The sequence below is a fragment of the Phyllostomus discolor genome, chromosome 15 (assembly GCF_004126475.2).
Source record: "Phyllostomus discolor isolate MPI-MPIP mPhyDis1 chromosome 15, mPhyDis1.pri.v3, whole genome shotgun sequence".
Classification (NCBI taxonomy): domain Eukaryota; kingdom Metazoa; phylum Chordata; class Mammalia; order Chiroptera; family Phyllostomidae; genus Phyllostomus; species Phyllostomus discolor.
In genome coordinates, this window is record NC_040917.2 from 20,665,569 (window position 1) to 20,684,941 (window position 19,373).

Below are 19,373 nucleotides of genomic sequence, written 5' to 3' on the forward strand. Positions count from 1 at the left end.
CAGACGAGCTGTGTAACATAGACATCCCCCGTGTTTAGGTCTGTTCTTTGGGTCTGTACCTTTCACACACCGGTAAACAAATCTTCCTTCGATGCGAGTTCATCCCCTGGCTACCTGACATCATTCATTTTTTTCTTTTATAATCTTCTAAACCACAGGTGCAAACCCAAGGCCTGCAGGCTGAATCCGGCCCGCCACCTTGTTTCTACCCGGCAGCAGCGCTGAGCTCCCTGCCCCTAGTCAAGGAGTAGTTACATGCATATAGTCCTAACATTGCAGTCAGCCCTCTGAAGGCAAGGCCCATGTGGCCCCCGGTGAAAATGAGTCTGACTCCCCTGGATCTAAACTGGCCCCGTATTCCAGGCCAACCAGTGTAGGACTCATTGACTGTGAAACAGAGATGTCTTTTTCAATTGCTGTATCCAAGTTCAAGCCCAAGGAGCTCTTGATAAAGTGCCTGACCTTTCTCTGGATTTTGTCTCTTTTTCCATAATCCCATGTTCGCAGTCTGTGACCCCACGTTAAGAGTGTAACCACCCCACACATCACACATACAGTAGCGGGATGAGGGACGAGCGTGAGTGAATGTCTGTATGCACAGCACAGCTGGAAAGAGAAACAGGTGTTTATTTCCTAACAGGCCCTTACGTCGGCGATGGTATGTGACTCCCTCTCCTGCTCTCTAGTGAGTTGGCATTATTTGGCTGATGGGGTCAATGAGACTTCTTCCCGATTGGTCTGAGTTCTCGGCAGCCTTGCCTTCTTCGTCAGCTTGAAGGGACGTTCCGTTCCCCTGGCAACACGGGGGAGGGTTTCCGGGCTCTTGCCTGAACGCCCCAGCTTCTCCAATGTAATAGGTGTGAGAGCACCGGTGTCCTTATTGGTCTCATCGGTCACCCCAGCCACGAGTCTGAGGTGTTGTTGTTGTTTCGTCCTTACCTGGTGGCATGCGGTGATCCCAATACAAGGTCACAGTGGTCTGCTTTCGGTTCGGTGGGGCCATCATGGAAGCCGTTCTGTGCCAGATCTCTGAATCAGCAGCATTCAGAGTCTCATTCATAAAGACCCTGTACAGGGTCCAGTAGATAGGACTTCAGCCAATCGGTCTGTAGTTCTCCCTGTGTTTGAAAAGATGGCCCTCCTCCCTGCCTTCCTACCCGCTTTCTTCTGAGACCTTGGCCTCAGAGGTGAAGGTCGAGTTGGAAACCGTAAGTTTCCTTCTGACTCTAAGATTTTTAGGAGTTTTCCATTTGTTTTAATTGCTTCAGTCTCACACTGAATGATACAATGCTGCGCTTCTAGCATGTGTATCTAGTCCATTCCTTCATATTGATACGTAAGGCTCGTCCTTTCCATGGGGTCTTTTGTAACTGCTGAAGCCCAACATGACTTCTGAGACGTGTACCTTCCATGCGTGTTTTCATGTGTTTTTCCAGTGGGTTCATGAATGTGAGTCTCGCATCCTAATGAGTGGCTGTTCCTAAGTCCAGGGTGTGCGTGCTTCTACTTGCCGTCCACTCCTTTTAGTGCCTAGCACCACGCTAGAAAAAAGTAGATGCTAGTTAAATATTTGACTGTGGATTTGACCCTCAGACCACAAACCAATCTTAGCATTTTTCTTTGCTGAGTGCTTTAAACCAAGCATAAAAATGAATTCAAACTATCGCCCTCTGAAATCAACAGACGCCGGTGCCTTCTCGGCTGCTTGCAGTGACAAGTGACTTTTCATGAGTGCCCACGATGACCTTGGCCCTTTCAGAAAGGTCATCTGGCTTCACCCTCACAAAAGACTAAAAAAAGAAACGTGGATAATTTGCCTAAGTTGTCTCTCATCTAAGTGACAGAGACAAAACTTGAACTCGGGTCTTCTGATTCTCAGTTGATTGTGTTTTGATTAGAGCATCTGAACTCAGAAAGGTTGCCTCGTTCTCCAGACATTAAGTCACAGGGTTTTTCTTGCACACAAGACATCATTATTGCTAACACAAGCCATGGAGAATAATAAATCATTGACCAACGTTAATAATGCATTCAAAATGCCAAATTCACAGCATGATTTCAGTCCTCAGCAACAAACTTTTTTCCAGTTTTGTCCAAATGTCTAATAGAAATGATTATGAAAAATTGAAAACAGTCTTTGATTTCCCTAAATGAAAATAAGAACCACAACTTCAAGCTCTCAGAACAAATACAGGTTGTTTTTAGTTTTAATTAAGTATGCTTGGCTTAAGCACATTTTCTCTTAAGGTATAATGGCTAAACCGTGATCATTTCTTTTTGTTTATTCATTTAGAATGCAAATAAAAGTAGATAATCAATAGATCATTATCTAAAACTGAAGGATTTACAAGTTAATAAGCTTGAGTCAATAGATATTCCACAGCGAAGTGCCCAGTGCTGAACCCAACATAATTTGCTTCGCCCAAAGCCAGTTGACCTCATGCTTTGGTTTAATTCTAATATTAACTGAAACACCTGAAGAAAAAGGGACATTTTTAGTCCTTTTATTAAAGTGTTTTTCAAAGCAACAACTCAATATCAACATCTACCTAAACCGCCTGGGTTCGCATTGTTCAGAGCCAGTTAACCCCTTCAGACCCCGAGAAAAATGAACGGTGGTTGGGAGTTCCTCAGAAGTCTGTCTTTGCAATAACTTTCCCCTGATGCTCAAGTGTCGTCACTTTTCCATCCCATAGGGCCTGCTTTTCCCGACTTACAGGCAAACTGTTGAGTTGTGTTTGTCTGAAAAGCCACCCTCCTGTTCCCTCAGAGGTTATCGCTCAGCCCGACTCCCCGGAAAGCAGACGCACAGGCAGGCTCAGGCTGAGGAGCACAGGGGGCCTCTCCTGGTCCCCGGGTGGGAGGGAGGGAGGGGCTCTGCCTGCCCCCACACTCGCCTGGGCTGGGACCGGCGTCACAGGCTGGCCAGGCTGGTGGGGGTGAGGAGGCAGGTCTGACCCGACCCCAAGCGTACCTCCAGGAATAATTTCTTTTATTTTTTTACCTGGCTAAGAGATCTTATTATGAATGGGTGTTAGAATGGGTGTTGCAATGGGTGTTGGATTTTGTTAATTTTAGTAAGATTATGTAAATCAACTTTGCTAAGGACTCAATTCTACCTCGTCGTAATATCTCTTTTAAACGTACCGTTGGATGCTATTTGCTTATATTATGACTTTTGCACCTAATCTCAAGTGATTTGGTCTATACAGCTTACCCTTACTGTTCAGTTCTTGTTTCATTGTGATATTACTCAAACATCAGATATTAAGTTTGGTGTCTAGCCCTTTATATCTATTTTCTGGAACACTTTGTACACAATATTATCGGTTACTCACAGAGTTAATTACAAGGAATAACATAAAAACTTCTCGGATAAAACCCTGTCATCTGGGCCTCTTTAAAGGAGGGGCCCAGATTCAGGGCTTTGTTTTATTTTATTTTAAAGTTGATTGAGCTATTACTGAGTGCATTTGTTAATTTTTTCTATTTTTCTAGAATTGCCCATTTTACATTTTTACATTTATTATCATGAAATCATTCACATTTCCTGTCTCCAAGGTTACCCTGTGTTTGGTCCAGGGTCCTCTCCCCCACCTCTCCCTGGACTCTCTCTAGCTCACTTCTCACACTGTTTTTAGACTCTCTTGTCTTAGGCTCACACTCTACACCAGGGTTGTCAAACTCATGTTCACCGGGGCCTCATCAGCCTCGTGGTTGCCTTCACGGGCCAAATGTCATTTCAACTCCTTAACAGTTAAGGAGTAGTTACATGTACACAGTCCTAAAATTATTTCAGCCCTTTGAAGGCAACCTCGAGGCTGATGTGGCCCCCGGTGGAAATGAGTTTGACACCCCTGCATCTACACACTCTCCTTCACCCCGCTCCTTTACTGTAAACTCTCTCCGCATTCAGTGACAGCATAAACATGTTCTGAGTGCTCACTCCATGCCAGGCACCGTCAGACACACTTGGGGTGGAGCAGAGAGTGAAACAGAGACAGGCCCTGCCCTAGAAAAACTTACGTTCTAGTAAAGAGAGTTATAAATAATAATCACAATAACCAAACGGATTCTATAATACATTAGAAGGGAGTAATGAGCACGTTGGAAGAGAAAAGGTAGAGAGAGCAAGCGAAAGGCGTTTCGAAACGAAAGGAGAAAGAGGAGAGTGGGCAGGTTGCAGGTGTAAACAGGAACCGCTCGATGGGAAGACAAGGGAACGTTACCCTTGCAGACTTGTAACCACAGTGAGCTGCCGGCGAGACTCCGCCAGCCCGGGGCCCTCAGTAAACACTATGTGCTTAATCAAGGGTTGGTTAAATGCGAGGCTGTGGCTGGGATGAAACTCCGTTAAATGTATTTTAGCACAGTTTTACTAGTATTGCCATCGAACAGATTGTCAGAGTGTGCACATGCCTAATTTGGATAGATCAGAAGTCCTGCTTTTTAATATCAAGTGTGATCAGTGTGCCACATTAACATTTAATTAGTCCACATTGCATTTTTCTCTCCTCTTCTCCTTTGAAAAGGGAACCATTTTGAAACCACTCTCCTCTGCCCACCCCCAATATTTTTACGGTAGGTTAGGCTCCCCGTCCCTTGTGCCGGGACTGTGTAGAGATGAAATGGACCCGTCCCGTTGGTGGGCAAGGAAAATGTCTGTGAATTGTCTTCGTTTTGCATTGGCCCCACCCCACTATAAAACGATGGGCTCCAAGGAGGAGAGAAAATCTCTCCCCTTTCCACACACCAGTCTCCTTCTATGAACACCGAGATGCGTGGGAGTAAAGACACAAACGTGCCCACAGGACGCACAGATGAACACTCCACACTGAACGGTTGAAGTTTGCAACTTCCAGTTGTTAACAAGAGACGGCCTCTGACCAGCCCAGGGTAATTCCTAGAGGGGAGGATAAACTTTTATACTTTATTGAAACCTTTTCCATTCAGCGCTCTAACATTAGTTAGAACCCTGAGCGGGAGACGCTTTCTGTTCGACCATCAGGAGCATCCTCGACCTGTTGCAGCTGCCGGACAGGTGTTTCACCGGCACGCGGGGCGGTGTGATCACCAAGGGTACAGGTGGCTCCGCACAAACGTGTCCCCACGGCCAGGATAAGACCGAGGACAGGATCACTGGCCTCAATTCAGGTGAGTGTTACAACCCCCACCTCAAATGGTCTCAAAAGACAAATAGTTATGTCTGAAGAGTAATGACAAATTATAAAATCCAGGAAACATCCCACAAAGATGTTTTAAATCTAAGAAAATACTCTCCTGTCACCTTTTCTACATATGACAGTCTACAGTTGTTGGCGGAATAACCGTCAAACGGACGAATGAATTCTTGGTAGATTTGTTTCTCCCCCAGTCCCTGAACATGACCAGCACCGTGACAGGGCGAAATTTTAAACTTCCTTCACTGTTCCTTCAAATGGCGTTGTAGAGCTCTTTACACATAATTATTACATCTTTTGCCTAACGTAACTCACTGTTTTCTAACAAATGTGGTCCAGAACTTTAGGGTAAAATTCGCAGACCCGTCCACCCCCTTGCCAGCATCCCCGCCCGCTGTTGTGCGCACCCACTGTGCTTGGGCAGCATTCACCTCCCGGCTCTTCCTCCTCTCCGCCGCTCCGGTCCCCCACACGTTTCCACCCACTCACATTCCACATCTTCTTGACTCATGTCAGATGCCGCCTGCCAGCGACACCTTCCCCACCTCTCCCTTCCCGGCCAGAAGAACCCCCTCAGTATTTCCCCGCACTCAGTTGTAGCGCCTGCCATGCTCCGGATTGCGTGCATCTGTATCCATGGATTGTAATTGCTCTCCATACATTGTTGGCTCCTACACGTCAGGAGCCTGATATCCGTCTTGTGTCTCCCACGGCAACGCCACGGAATGTTGTACGTGCCCAATGCTCAGAAGTATGTAAAACAGTGAATGGAGCTGTTGGCCAACAATACTGCGCGTTTCCACTGACCATCGTGGTGGCCATGATGCCCCCTAGCAGTGCCACCGGGCACATACTCAGTTCTCACTCATGTGAGACAATAAACCACGCACCCAGTGGGTATTCTTCCTGCCTTTCTTGTATCGGGAGCCGACCTTGAAGTCAGAGCTACTCTGTGCGTGTGCGGGTGCCGTCAACAAGCGCCGCCTTTGACCTGCCCGCAGGAAGCACGGAGGCGTGGCAAAGTGAGCGTGCTTGCCGAGTCAGAGCACGCCTCCTGACGGTGCTCACACTTTGCAAACTTTGCAAGCTGGGACGTCTCATGCTTAGATAACTGTGGATAAGTGTTCCAGGTTGATATTTGGCTGTGAGTAATAAAGGGATCGTTCCATATTAACACTGATTTGATTGTTACAGATCAAGTATGAGATACACGTATGTCGACCAGCCTTTGGGGAAGTCACGCATTAACATTATAAACAGTAAGAAGGATAGCCCCGCCGCACCTATGCCTCAGATTCTCTAGCTGTCAAGGAATCACTAGGAATATTTGATGTCGACCCGTCAGTATTAAAGTGTCTGTCAGTCACGGAGGCGAGTGGTGCACTCTGTCCGAAGCCAGGATTTCAGGTCACGGTAGAGACCTTTTCCCACTGCTCGGGTTTTATCTGTAACCAAAACCAGCAACCTGTCTATGACCACTCTGTTATTTTATAATGACAAGGTAAACTGTGCCTTATGCTAAAACCAAGGAGCAGCATCTGGGGGTTCCGCTGAAGAAGACAGAAGCCGACACACTGGAACCTCGCTTCCCCTGGAGCCCCCCTCTGTGCCGTAAAGCAGGTACCGGTGTGACGTGCTCTCTGGGCCTGGGCATCCACGGAAACTTCAGAGGGAAAGGAATCCTGCCACCAGGGCAGGATTCATAAGCCGAAAGTCAGCCACTTCCAAGTGATGAGGGGCAGAGAGAGAAGCAACCCCATCAAGCCGATGGTCAATGCAGCTGCTGGTGACCGGGAAGATGAAGGCTTCTCAAGGGTAATAAGCACACCTAACACTCTGCAGATGAGCAAGCACGTCAGGGCCTCGGCATCACTGTTGGGGTTCAGAGTAGGAGAGGGGCGGCAGGGGAGGAAGATTCCTGAGGGCCAAGGTAAGCGGGTTCGGTGAAAATGCACCACAAAGACCAGAGGGAAAGCTCTGGAAACTGCTGGATCATCAGATCAATAGACCCAGAGATGACGAAGCCAGGTTGCTTTATGCAGTTTAAACATTTGTGCAGAGAGTCTCCCCACGCAGCCTTTTATTGACAGCTACCGATCAATGGTAATTTTTGATCATTTTCAACCTACATAAACCTATTGACCCCACGGCCACCTTGGGGCACTTGGAGTCGTCAAAAATAATCAGAGGAGATGGTGTAAAATTGTCAGGCTGCCGAAGACTCCAGGTAGTTTCGTGCGCCCCCAGCAGCAGAGACGAGAGGTTGTAGCTCAGATTGCCAGCAGAACCTCCCCCGGCAGCCTGTTCTAGAGAGTTTTCCTTGTCTGTGTGTCTCAGAAAAGGGTGCGCTGATGCGTATCCAGACCCTGGCCCTTGTGCCTAGTAGTTAAAAAAGGAAGAAAGAGCCGAGTCTCATAGGAAATATTAGGTTGTGGAGAAAGGATTATTTCTCTTTTCCTTTGATGAGTCATTCTTTTCATCTGCTGCCTAACAAAAGTAGTTCATGTACTTCTCGAATACAAAATATAAATATTACGTGGGTGTGAGCATTAAGAGAAGTCCAGAGGTCAGGGATAACGGAGAGAGCAAGAGAAACTGATGGATTGGAGAGAGAGAGATCTGTATCCACCAAAAGGATTGGTAGGATGGAAGAGTAAGGGGGTGGGGTGAACAAAATGATGACCAAGAAAAGAAAGAAGCAAGCATATTGAATTAAGACGATCTCCACAGGGGAAGACAGAAAGGGGGGAACAGAAGAGAGAAAAGAAGTAAAATGATTTCAATGATGAGATTTTGAAGTCAGACAGAACGCTACGTTTCCAAAGGGAGGAATTCAATCCAAAACATGAAAGACGGGCAGTGCTCAAGCGAATCTTCTGAACGTGAAGAAACTAACACACAACTGAGAAAGCAAGATGCGACCCAGTCCACAGAAGGAGCTGTGTCCATGTTTTACGGTGGGATTCTCACACAGCGAACTTTGGTGTTGGAAATCTACTCGGGAGAAAATAATATAAACTGTTTCCTAAAATGTCAAAGAATAAATTGGTAAGGGTTGTTTTGCCATTTTAAAAATTTCCTCATTTAATTTTCATATGGCCTTTACCAAACATGGACAAAAAGCAAGGCTATTAATGAGATTCGTTTAAGGTATGTGTGTTAGTTCTTCAGAAACAACAAATTAACTTAATATGGGAACTTGTCCTCAGTATAAATGCGTGATATAAAAATTCTCCTTAACATTTCCAACATGTGATTGTTTCTATGTATTTTTTTAATAAGAAGTAGACCAAATTAAGCAAAACAGCTGTTGTAATCACCTTTTGTAGGAGCAGACCTCTGGACATTTCTGTGCCCGGCAGGGGTGAACTTCAACTTGAGACTGGGTGGCCTTCTTTCCACATTAGGCAGTGAAGGTTTTGAGGCCAGGGCATCTGGAATACCTCTGCTTTCAAGGACCTAAACTATAAATGTGCATTCAAAGAATCTATAATGAAATCAGTTGTGTTATTTTTGTAATGGTTGCCCGGCCTGCACTGGGGGACCAAATGCCGGTGGTTAGTCATTAACGACCCAGGCCACCAGAAGTGTTTGCTCGTATTGCCATCTAGGGGCTGGATGGAGCTCTCGGCTCTGAAATAAACGGTAATTGAGCAGGTGCTGCTATTGACAATGTACATATGTTTTTGCTTTATAACCCACATGCTTTTCATGTTTCTTATGACAAAAGCTATCTCTAAATGTCCCCAACAGTCTACCTGCTTTAGAGATAATCTGTTAGAGGTGATTACTATTTGCTTTGTGCCTTATGCCTCTTTTGGCATCTATTACGGAATACTCCGAACAAAGAATTTTTCTTTTTTGCATTATTAATCTTGTCCGTGTTTGCCCTATTTCCACAGAAAGGGAATCATTTATCAGGAAAGAGTGTTTGTAACCGGGACTTGTAGCATCTTCAGATTTAATATTCATTGTGGTCACTCAAGTTCTGTGCGGTATTTATCTAAAGGACCAATCCAATGTTGTGGAGAAACAAGTTTTAAATATTTATGATCGAACTTTTAATATTTTAAAAAAGAGAAATTAGTATTTCTGTAAAATTTGTTTCGGAGTCTGGTCACTTAGCAAATGTTTAAATATTAAACGACTTCAGGAAGTTAGTATGTAACATAATGGCACTTATTGAAACAGGAAAATTGACTTTTCTAGTTTCTAATAAGTAAAGGAAATTATATTCTCTGTTTGTGTTTAATGCATAATAAGAAACATTAACGTAGTTGAAACTTAAAGGATGTGAGGAAACAATGTCAAAAATTATTTCTATTGTAGGTTTGGGGTTTTTTTTTCAAACTATTTTTTGGGGGGTGGTTCAGTTTGATTTTGTCACCTCATTTTAATTTTATTCAAAATGAAATTTGGATGCCTCCACATTAAGAAGAATTTCCATTACACATAACTTTGGTACTCTTGGGTACCTCCTCTCAGAAATAACCTCTTCACCTCCTTGTCCTCCTCCACACCCACCAGGAAAAGAGGACAATTGTCACATTTAAATATCTAATCAACCTCACACTCCATTAAGTATAAATATCCTACTAAACCAGTCAGAACTTCCCCAGGGCTCACCACATCCATGCATATGGCGCACAACAGAAAATATGTGTGTGTGTGTGTGTGTGTGTGTGGCCCTGTGCCCACATCACTGGTCCACTTGCAGACGTAATTCCCATCTGTAAACACACATATCTATCCAGGCCAGATGTAGAAAGAGCACCCCAGGCTCTTGCAAAAACATTAAGATTCTTAGCTCCAGTTAAGTTATGCAAAATATGTTCAATGTAGCTCTCCGAGCAGAAAAGAATAATAATTCCTCCATTCTGTCTTTTTTTTTTCATTTATATCAACAAAGATCACATTCTCAAAGCCTCACTAACAATTACTTTTAGTAAGTTTTATAGTTTCAGTTGTGGCATTGTTAACAAATGACAGTGTTTTCACATTTGTATGAGTAGGAGACTTCTCTAAGGGTGTCTCTGCATTTAATAGTCCAGCTGGCCTGCTATTGTTCTCTTGTATCTGTAAGATATAAATACACACCAAAAGAAGGAGAGAGGGAGGTGAGGGAGACGGGGTGTCTCACATACAGACAAGTAGCGTGGGGAATTGAAGAGAATCAAAGTCGTTCAGGTTAAGTCTCTGCTGATTCCATTGGGAGCTGGGTGGTCTCTGGCGCATCGCAGAACTTTTCAGGTAATACGAGGTCGGTCCAGAAAAAGTCCAGCCATTGTTAATACAACAAGAACAATTTGCGTGATATCGCTGTAACCTGGCAGCCAAGGAGAGGGGACTGGAATGCACATGCAAGGACAGTGGGGACGTCTCCGTGCTGGTCAGTGGGGGCAGTAGATGCCCTTGAGTGAGCATGCGTCCTGTGTGGCCATCGCATGCAAAATGAGCTAGGAGAGCAACGAATCTGCATCAGAGTTTGTGTTAAGCTTGAACATTCCTCTGCGGAAACTATTGGGATGATTCAGGAGGCTGCAGCTGTGGGCAACTGGTGATTGGCAGCTTCACCACCACAACACACCCACTCATGCATCATGTCTCAAGCAGAAATTTTTGGCAAAACATCAATTCATCCAGGTGACTCAGCCTCCCTACAGCCTAGATTTGATGACCTGGCTTTTCCCACATCTAAAATCACCTTTGAAAGGGGGAGAGATTTCAGACTCCCGAAAGATTCAGGAAAATATGACGAGGCAGCTGATGATGACTGGGAGAACTGTGTGAGGTCCCGGGGGGACTTGGAAGGGGACTGAGGCGTCATTGTCCTATGGACAGTATTTAACGTATCTTGTATCTTCTTCAGTAAATGCCTCTATTTTTCATGTCACGTGGCTGGATACCTTCTGGACAGACCTCGTGTATCGCAACTTTTGGGCTACGGGTTCTGAAAAGGCAAGGGTCCATTCTGATCCACACCTAGCATGTGTCTGAAATCACACGAACAGGGTGTCAAGAACAAGGGGGAAAAAACACATTGTTTTCTCTTAACAATTCAAAACTCCGCTGCAATAGTTGTGCCGCCGTTACCGATGGGTTTTAAGGCAGCACAACTTTCCGGCTCTTGTTAGCTCTTTCCCAAAGGACACCAACCTGTCCCTTCCCCTCTAGGGAACAAGCCATGAGGCCCACCTGTTTGGGTTAGAGCCCTTCACGACGTATCACGTTGGCGTGGTGGCCGCCAACCAGGCCGGGGAAGTTTCGAGCCCCTGGACTGCAGTTCAGACGCTGGAATCCTCCCCGAGTGGACTGAGCAGCTTCACCGTGGAACAGAGAGAGAACGGCCGGGCCTTGTTACTTCGGTGGCCGGAGCCTGTGAGGACCAACGGTGTGATTAAGGTAACCTCCCCAAACACGAAATCACGTTTGCTATCCTCCGGATACACAGAGGGGCCCTGATGTGCCCCCGGGGTCACAGTGGGAAAACTCCCTTCGCAGTCGGTGCGATTCTGCTTGGTAGCTTCTCTGGGCGCTGAATCACAGAGCAGAGAGAAGTAGCTCACACGTGTTATGCCTCACACGAGCCCGGCCCTGTTCCGAGCTCTCCAGGAGCGTCTCATTCGATCATCCCACCAGCCCTACTGGGTGGGCACCCCCGAACCTCCTGAGACCTGCAGGGACTGTGTAACTGCCCAAGCCCTCCCTGCAGACGATCGAACCGGCATCTGAAGCCAGGACGTCCCAGCAGAACTGAACTCTGAGTGGCTGTGTTCTGAATTGGCTCCTCCGTTATCCTGCTGAGTGGTTTGCTTGGCCTTAAACACAGCTTGCCCAGCAGAAGACAGGAAGTCCCCCTAACATGCCTGCTACCTCCGCCCTCTGTCAGTGGCCATGAGGAGCAGTCTTGTAATGTCACACCTGTGTCGCCTGCCACGAGCCCAAAGGAGGTTGACCCTCATCGCCCACGTGGATGCTGCCCCTCCTCTCCCTCTCCCACGTTCTTCCCCAGGGCCGATGGCAGCCCGCCTGTCACTCTGTCACTGCCTCTGCCCTCGCCCCCTCCGGCCCAGGACTGCCACTCACACCCTCACCCTTCCTTCTGCGGGTCAGGACTGTGGAGCTCCCCGGCCTGCAGCCACTGTAGCCACTCTGTCCCCCGCTTACCTCTCCGCTCAAGGTGGCAAAGATGCCCCCTTTCATTCCACAGAGGACAGTTAAGGCTAAGCCGTGACTTTGCATAAATCTTCCCTGACAACCCTGTGAGTGGGAGGGTGGCAGGAAATCACCTACAGCAACGACTCAGACCTGTCACTAGGGCTCCCAGGCCCAGGGCCACCCTCATGGGCCTCCCTGTGGGGACCTCCCAGCTGAGTACAATGGCCGCCTTCCTGCCAAGCCCCGGGCCTGCTACACGTGGCAGAAGCAAGCCACGCTCTTCCAGCCTGCCTGCGTGGGACAGAGCCAGGCGCTCCCTACTGTGGGCAGGAGGCTGGAGCCTTAGCATCCATGGCCTTACAATCCACCCCAGCCCGAAGGGCCCCCCCACCAGGGAACAGAGGTTCTTCCCGCACACCCACCATCAGCACATCCGTCCTTGTGAGTGTCCCCTCCCTGTCCCTGAGTCAGCCTCCTCCTGGCATGCCAGACAATAGGGATGATATCCTAGCACCTTAATTTCCATTTTGCCAAATATTTATTGCATTTTTACTAAGTGCCAGGCACTTATTCAGGAGTGAATAAGACAGGCAAGTTCCCTGCTGCCGTAGACCTTGTCTGGGTGTGCACATAAGTGTGGGGGTACATACCAAAAAGCAGAAAGCTGATATACAAATAAACAAGCGAATTTCCATGTGATGAATGCTCTAAAGAAAATTAAACAGAATAACGCAATGATGCCAGCTCAGGGTACTTTAGAATGAATGATCATTCGAATTGAGTTGACACTTGAGCCGAGTCCTGAATGACAAGACAGAGTCAGTCATGTGAAGATACGAGAGCAAAACGCTCCAGACAAAGTGAGCAGCGACTGCAAGGCCCGGAGCCAACAGTGAGCTTGGAGTGTTCGCATAAAGGGCAGGAAGCCAGCGTGGCTGGGGCATCAGAGGGAGAGCCTGTGGCACCAGGAGAGCTGGGCTTGGCGGGAGATGGGAGGTGCATTGTGTCCATCCTTGCGGGCTGCACGATAAGGAATTTGGAATCCACTCGGTGTGTGATGAAGAATTACTAGAGGGTTTAGGCAGAGGAACGGCAGACTCAAATTTATGTTTTTCAAAATCTCTCTGGCCACCATGTAGAACATGGACTACAAGGAGACCAGTGGAGTCTGGAGGCTATTAAATAATTCAGGGTAGAGTTGAGTGTGGCATGAATAGGAGCAGGAATAGTGAAGGTTGAGAAATGTGGGTGGATTGGAGATCTATTCAGAAGGTAGAGATGACAAGATGCGTTAATGAACTGGATGTGAAATAGGACGTAAAAGCAGTACTTCAGAATGTCTTCTGGATTTGGGCCTCGAGTCACTGCCTGGGAAGGTCAGGTTGGAAGATGTCCAAATTTGAGGGGACGAGTAGACCGTTGGAGGTACAAGTCTAGGACTCTCTCGAGAGTTCCTCACTGAGATCGATACATTGGGAATTTATTAGCAGACGGGCGGTGTTTAAAGGCATGAGCCTGGAGGAGCTCGGGATGGGGAGAAGATAACCAGAGATGATGAGATTTGGGGTCAAGAGGAGGACGAGTAGTCAGCAAAGGAGACTGAGAACAGGCAAGCAAGGTAGAAGGGAAAGGGGGTGAGTGGGTTGTCCCAAAAGTGAAGAGAGACATGACAAAGGCTCTTGGGAGATCCAGTGAAATGAGGGCAGAGATGTGACCTTGGGCTTGGAGATGAGGATGTCATTGGGACCTGACAAAAGACGGAGCGAAGAGGTGGGAGACCTGGTCGGGATGGCTGGGGAGAGGACGGCAGGCCAGGGAATGAGGACAGTGACTCTGGGAAGAATTACAGATGAAAACAACAGCAGAGAAACGGGGTGATGTCTGGGGGGCTGTGGTGTTAGGAAATTTTATTTAAAAAGCAATGGAAGATATGAGAGTGCACTGAAACCCATATGGAAATGACCCAGTAGAGGGAAAGAAACTGGTGAGACAAGAGACGGTGAGAATGATTATGGGGCTAAGTCTGTTGGAAGCAGGGGTGGCATCCAGAGCTCAGGTAGCCTCATGAGGGGCAGAGAGTCCTCCTCTGTAGCGGAAGGAAGGAAGGAGGGAGGGAGGAAGGCAAATCGTGTAACTCCAGAGTCACATGGATGCGGAGCTGATAGCATTCCACGTGAGAACACATCTTTGAAACAGCTCCTTTCTTCCCAGTCCCACACCCACCTGTGACGAAGGGAAGGGGGTGTTGGTGGTCAGCGGGGAGAGAAGGAGGTAGGGAACCATCCCTTTGGAAAACGAGAGAGCAAACGTGGGAGAATAGAATAGGATGGCCTTTTGGCAATCGCCTAGTTAAAATTTATGGTAAGACATATAAAGTGAGGCCAGTCAGCCTACTTGGGTGTTTCTCCACCAAACCTAGTTAGGAGCTTGGGTGCAGAGGGAAGACTGAATTTCACACGAGTTAGAGATTTGCCGGGTGGACCTGCAGGGGCCAGGGAGTCGCAGAGAATTCCAGATTGATCTAGAATCTAAGCGAGCTTTAGGAAATACACTATTCCCCTTCCCTCAGGGGTGTGGTCTTGGGACCCCCAACAAGAAAATCACACCAAAGTACCATAGTTCCATGGATAAAGGTTTCCAGAAGTCTAAGCTGTTTCATCTTGAATAGCAGTAAAGCTACCAAAATTGCAGGATAAGTTAAGGCTAAGTTCAGCTTTCCCGGGAACCAGTGGTGGGGGGTGTGTCAAACCGGACCTTCCTCCCAGGCACTGGGATGTGCGCCCCAGCCCCTCTTAGAGGCGCCTTCCTGGAGCGTCACTGCCATCCACAGGGGCACACCCTCGCAGGTGCACTGATGCAGGAAGAGGATGGGGGGCCACTGGTTTAAAAACACCCACACCCAAGTTCGGGCACCGCTCGTTTCCCCCAGCGAACACTGGACGGCGTGGGATGAAAACTTGCTCCATGCCTGTCTGATGGGTGTTCAGGTGATTTCCCCCAGAACAAAATAAGTACCGTACTCGCTCCGCAGGAACAATTGATTCCTTCATGGCCTACAAGAGGGAAGACAGTGATCATTTTCATGTTCTAGTGATCCAGGTGTGTGTGTCTATTTTTGTATACATGTCCATGTGTGTGACACACACACACACATGCACTTTCAGCCCTGGCCCCTTGGCACAAATGCCGAAGCATGAGATTCCATTTCCCAGTAGATGCCGTGGGAGATAGACAATGTAGACAGGACTTGACCTACTCAGGATGAAACCGGAAGTACTTAGTATTCCATCATATAGTGAATTTGAATACTATTGCCTATTTCTTTTTTTCTTATTTTATTCATTTATTTTTTTAGAGAGGGAAGGGAGGGAAAAAGAGAGAGAGAGAGAAACATCAATGTGTGGTTGCTGGGGGCCATGGCCTACAACCCAGGCATGTGCCCTGACTGGGAATCGAACCTGTGAAACTTTGGTTCACAGCCCGAGCTCAATCCACTGAGCTACGCCAGCCAGGGCCTATTTCTAAAAGATAAAAATAGGAGGAAACCCCACAAGCACTCTTTTGAGACCAAGAATTGCATTCAGCAGCCCTGAGCTTGTACATACATGTCTAAGTAATACCCAACCTAAAACAAAAACAGGAAAACATTGCCCCTCTTTCTATGGACTTACATCGTGTTCCCCAAATCAGTATCGGACTGTTCTTTCCAGACTGGGGTCATCAAGACGAGGAGCAGCAGTGGGGAAAGGTTAGAAGGGACAAGGTAGCAGCACCATGAAATCACAGAACGCGGGTCACCTCCCCTTTGCTTCTCTTCCCGCTGCAGACGTACCGCATCTTCAGTGACGGGACGCTGGAGTACACGGGCCTGAACCGGCAGTTTCTCCTCCGGCGCCTGGCCCCTGCCACGGCCTACACGCTGACGCTGGAGGCCTGCACCCGGGCGGGCTGCGCGCGGTCGGCGCCCCAGCCCGTGCGCACCGCCGAGGCCCCGCCCCACGCTCAGCCGCCTCCCCGGGTCCAGGCCGCGGGCTCCACCAGCGTCGAGCTGACCTGGCCTGAGCCCGCTCACCCAAACGGAAAGATAATTCGCTATGAAGTGATTCGCAGATGCCTCGAGGGAAGAGCTGGGGGGAATCGGACCACCCAGGCCGATGAGGACACTGTTTTCACGGAATATAGGACTGAAAGGAGCGCCTTTGTGTATAACGACACCGGCTTGCAGCCGTGGGAGCCCTGCGAGTACAAAATCCGCACGTGGAATGCAGCAGGCGGTACCTGTAGCTCGTGGGCGGCGGTCAGGACCATGCCGGCGCCTCCCGAAGGTCTCTCTCCACCCCAGCTCACCTATGTGTCTCTGCGTCCCCCCAGACTGCTGGTTTCCTGGGTCCCCCCGGAGCGGCACAACGGCGTCATCCAGTCCTATCGGCTTCAGAAGAACGGGGCGCCCTGCCCGCTCAGCTTCGATGCCGCGACTTTTCATTACACCGATGAAGAGCTGCTCCCTTTTGCCACGTACACGTACGCGGTCACAGCGTGCACCAGCGGAGGCTGCCGCACCAGTCCGCCCACCAGCGCCGTGACGCCGGAGGCCGCTCCAGCGGGGGTCAGCCCCCCAGCCCTGCGCGCCGTCAGTGCCACTGAGATCAATGCGTCTTGGTCGCCGCCATCCATCCAAAACGGAAAGATCACCGACTACGTACTCCGGTGTGACGGTCAGGAGCACCTCGCTGGGCAGAGCCTGTCCCTGCTGATCGCTCACCTGCAGCCTCACACTCAGTATCACGTCTCCCTGGTAGCCTGCACGAGCGGAGGTTGTGCGGCTAGTGTGTCACGATCTGCCTGGACCATGGAGGCCCCGCCGCGGGACATGGACCCCCCCAAATTGCAAGTCACAGGCTCCGAGTCCATTGAAATCACCTGGGAGCCTCCAAGAACCCCAAACGGCCACATCCAAAGTTACGAACTTAGGAGGGACGGAACCATCGTCTACACCGGCCTGGAAACCCGCTTCCACGACTTCACTCTGACCCCAGGCGTGGAGTACGGCTACACGGTCGCTGCCAACAACAGCCAGGGGGGCGTTCTGAGTCCGCTCGTCCAGGAGCGAACCAGCCCCTCGGCGCCTTCAGGGATGGAACCCCCAAAATTACAGGCCCGTGGTCCTCAGGAGATCTTAGTGAACTGGGACCCCCCTGTGAGGACCAAGGGCCACATCGTCAACTATACCCTCTTCGTCCGTGAGCTGCTTGAAAAGGAAACAAAAATCATACACATAAATACCACTCATGACTCGTTTGGGACACGGGCGTTCGTGGTAAACCAGCTGGAGCCGTTTTGCAGGTGGGTAGTAGCTCACTGTAGGTTTGCCGAGAGCAAGCCACTGTCCCTTCCGTGGCGTGAGCCCGGGGTCTGTTCAGGTGAAGACGCTAATAGCCAGATGCGTGACGCCCCCAGCCCCCATCCACTTAACTGTTCACAGGGGAGGGACCACACCCTCACCCAGCACCCACTTGCTTGCGTCACTTCTGGAGAGCAAAATTCACGCAGGTGACATTTGGAGAGTCATCCCCCCACCCCAGAAATGCCTGCTCCTCACAAATCTGGAAAAAGTAGCACAGAGATGGGGTCATTTCCTAAACGTAGTCCCTCCTAAAAAATAGGCCCCTGGACCATTCTGAGAGCCTCAGCGGGGTCAGCACACACAGGCTGAGGAGAAATTACGGTGTTGTTATAAAGAATTTAAAAAGTGCCAGTGAGTGAGAGGCATTACCAGCTCAGGTTGGACTGACCCAAAATCAATTCTGGGGGCGCCCTTGTCCTGGAAGCTGGCTCTTGTTCCAAAGAGCATGATGCTCCTCTGACTCCATTTCCTGGAGCCCTTAGGGTTGGTGAGGCTGGTCAGGAGTCCCTTGGGGTGTCTTCATGCCCTCAGGGTTTCTTGGGACAGGACCTCTGGTCAGCTCACGTTCTCTCGGGGGTTCCCCCCGGCTCTCTGCCGGCTCAGGCTTGCTCTCCACGTGCAGGAACCTGCCCCCCAGCCCTCTTCCCGTTGCTTAAGGGCAGGCTCAGGAGCTGTCCCCACCACACTGTAAGCCACTTGCATCCCCAGAGAGAAGAATACTAAAAGACATTGTTATGCTTAAATTTTAGTAAAATGAACAGAACCACTTAGAAAAAATTAAAGGCTGACTTGATTTCTAACCACCGTTGGTGAAACGTGGCTATTACTGTAATCGGCTCATGTGTAGATGAGAGCCTTCATATAATTACGTCTGTTACACGCCGCTGTTTAAATGACGCGTTCCCAGTCTTCCGCATCTACTCGTGACAGTTATTTAGGGTCGCGTTAAATATTAAACAGTCATTAAAGCTTCTGCAGGTACCTTCTCTGGTGAAGCCACATGCTCTGCAGGTTGGCTTTTATTTTTCCCTGATTCGGGGCACACAAGGGCCAGGTTAGCTGCAGGCTCTGCGTGTGCTGTGTGCTTGCTTCCTCTGTACCTGGCTGGTGCCTGCGCGTTTTAAAAATCGTGTCAACCAGCTGCTCTTTGAAACTGGTATTCAAAAAGATTTCTGGAGAAGAAGGGGGTTTTCAGGTGTGAGAGGGACTCTTCTCCTAGGCTGGAAAAAAAAAGTTTGATATATCTCATAAAAACTTGTCAATCACAGTTAAGGCAAAGAGAGCTGTCTCTTCACTACCCACAGTAAATGAAGATGCGCACGACATCACCGACTTAAGTCCGAAGGTCACTTGTGTATGAAGTTGGGATTCATGCAGGTTTGGGCTTTCCCAGCAGTTTCATGTTTCCTGGTTAGCATGACCTCCTGTGGGCACCCCACCCCCACCCCCCGCCGTTCAGGAGGAAGGAAGAGACGGGGAATCCCTGAGTGGCAGCAGGAATCTGACCCAGAATTTTCAAGCTACTGCAGGTGATTCGGAAAACAGACAATCCAGTTGTGGCAAAATCAAAAGCGACTTCAGGGAGTTGCTTAGAAGTCAGATCCATACACAGCAGCGGATCTGTTTACCAC

The 19,373-nt window shown here is 48.8% G+C and overlaps 1 protein-coding gene across 1 annotated transcript in view; it reads left to right on the forward strand.

Moving 5' to 3' along the window:
* The window catches only part of USH2A (usherin), a 511,215-nt gene that overhangs the window by 456,331 nt on the left and 35,511 nt on the right, over window positions 1-19,373 (forward strand). The window contains exons 62-63 of the mRNA XM_028531335.2: window positions 11,355-11,582; window positions 16,165-17,681. Coding sequence (XP_028387136.2) covers window positions 11,355-11,582; window positions 16,165-17,681 — 1,745 coding nt within the window. The remainder of the gene's footprint in view (window positions 1-11,354; window positions 11,583-16,164; window positions 17,682-19,373) is intronic.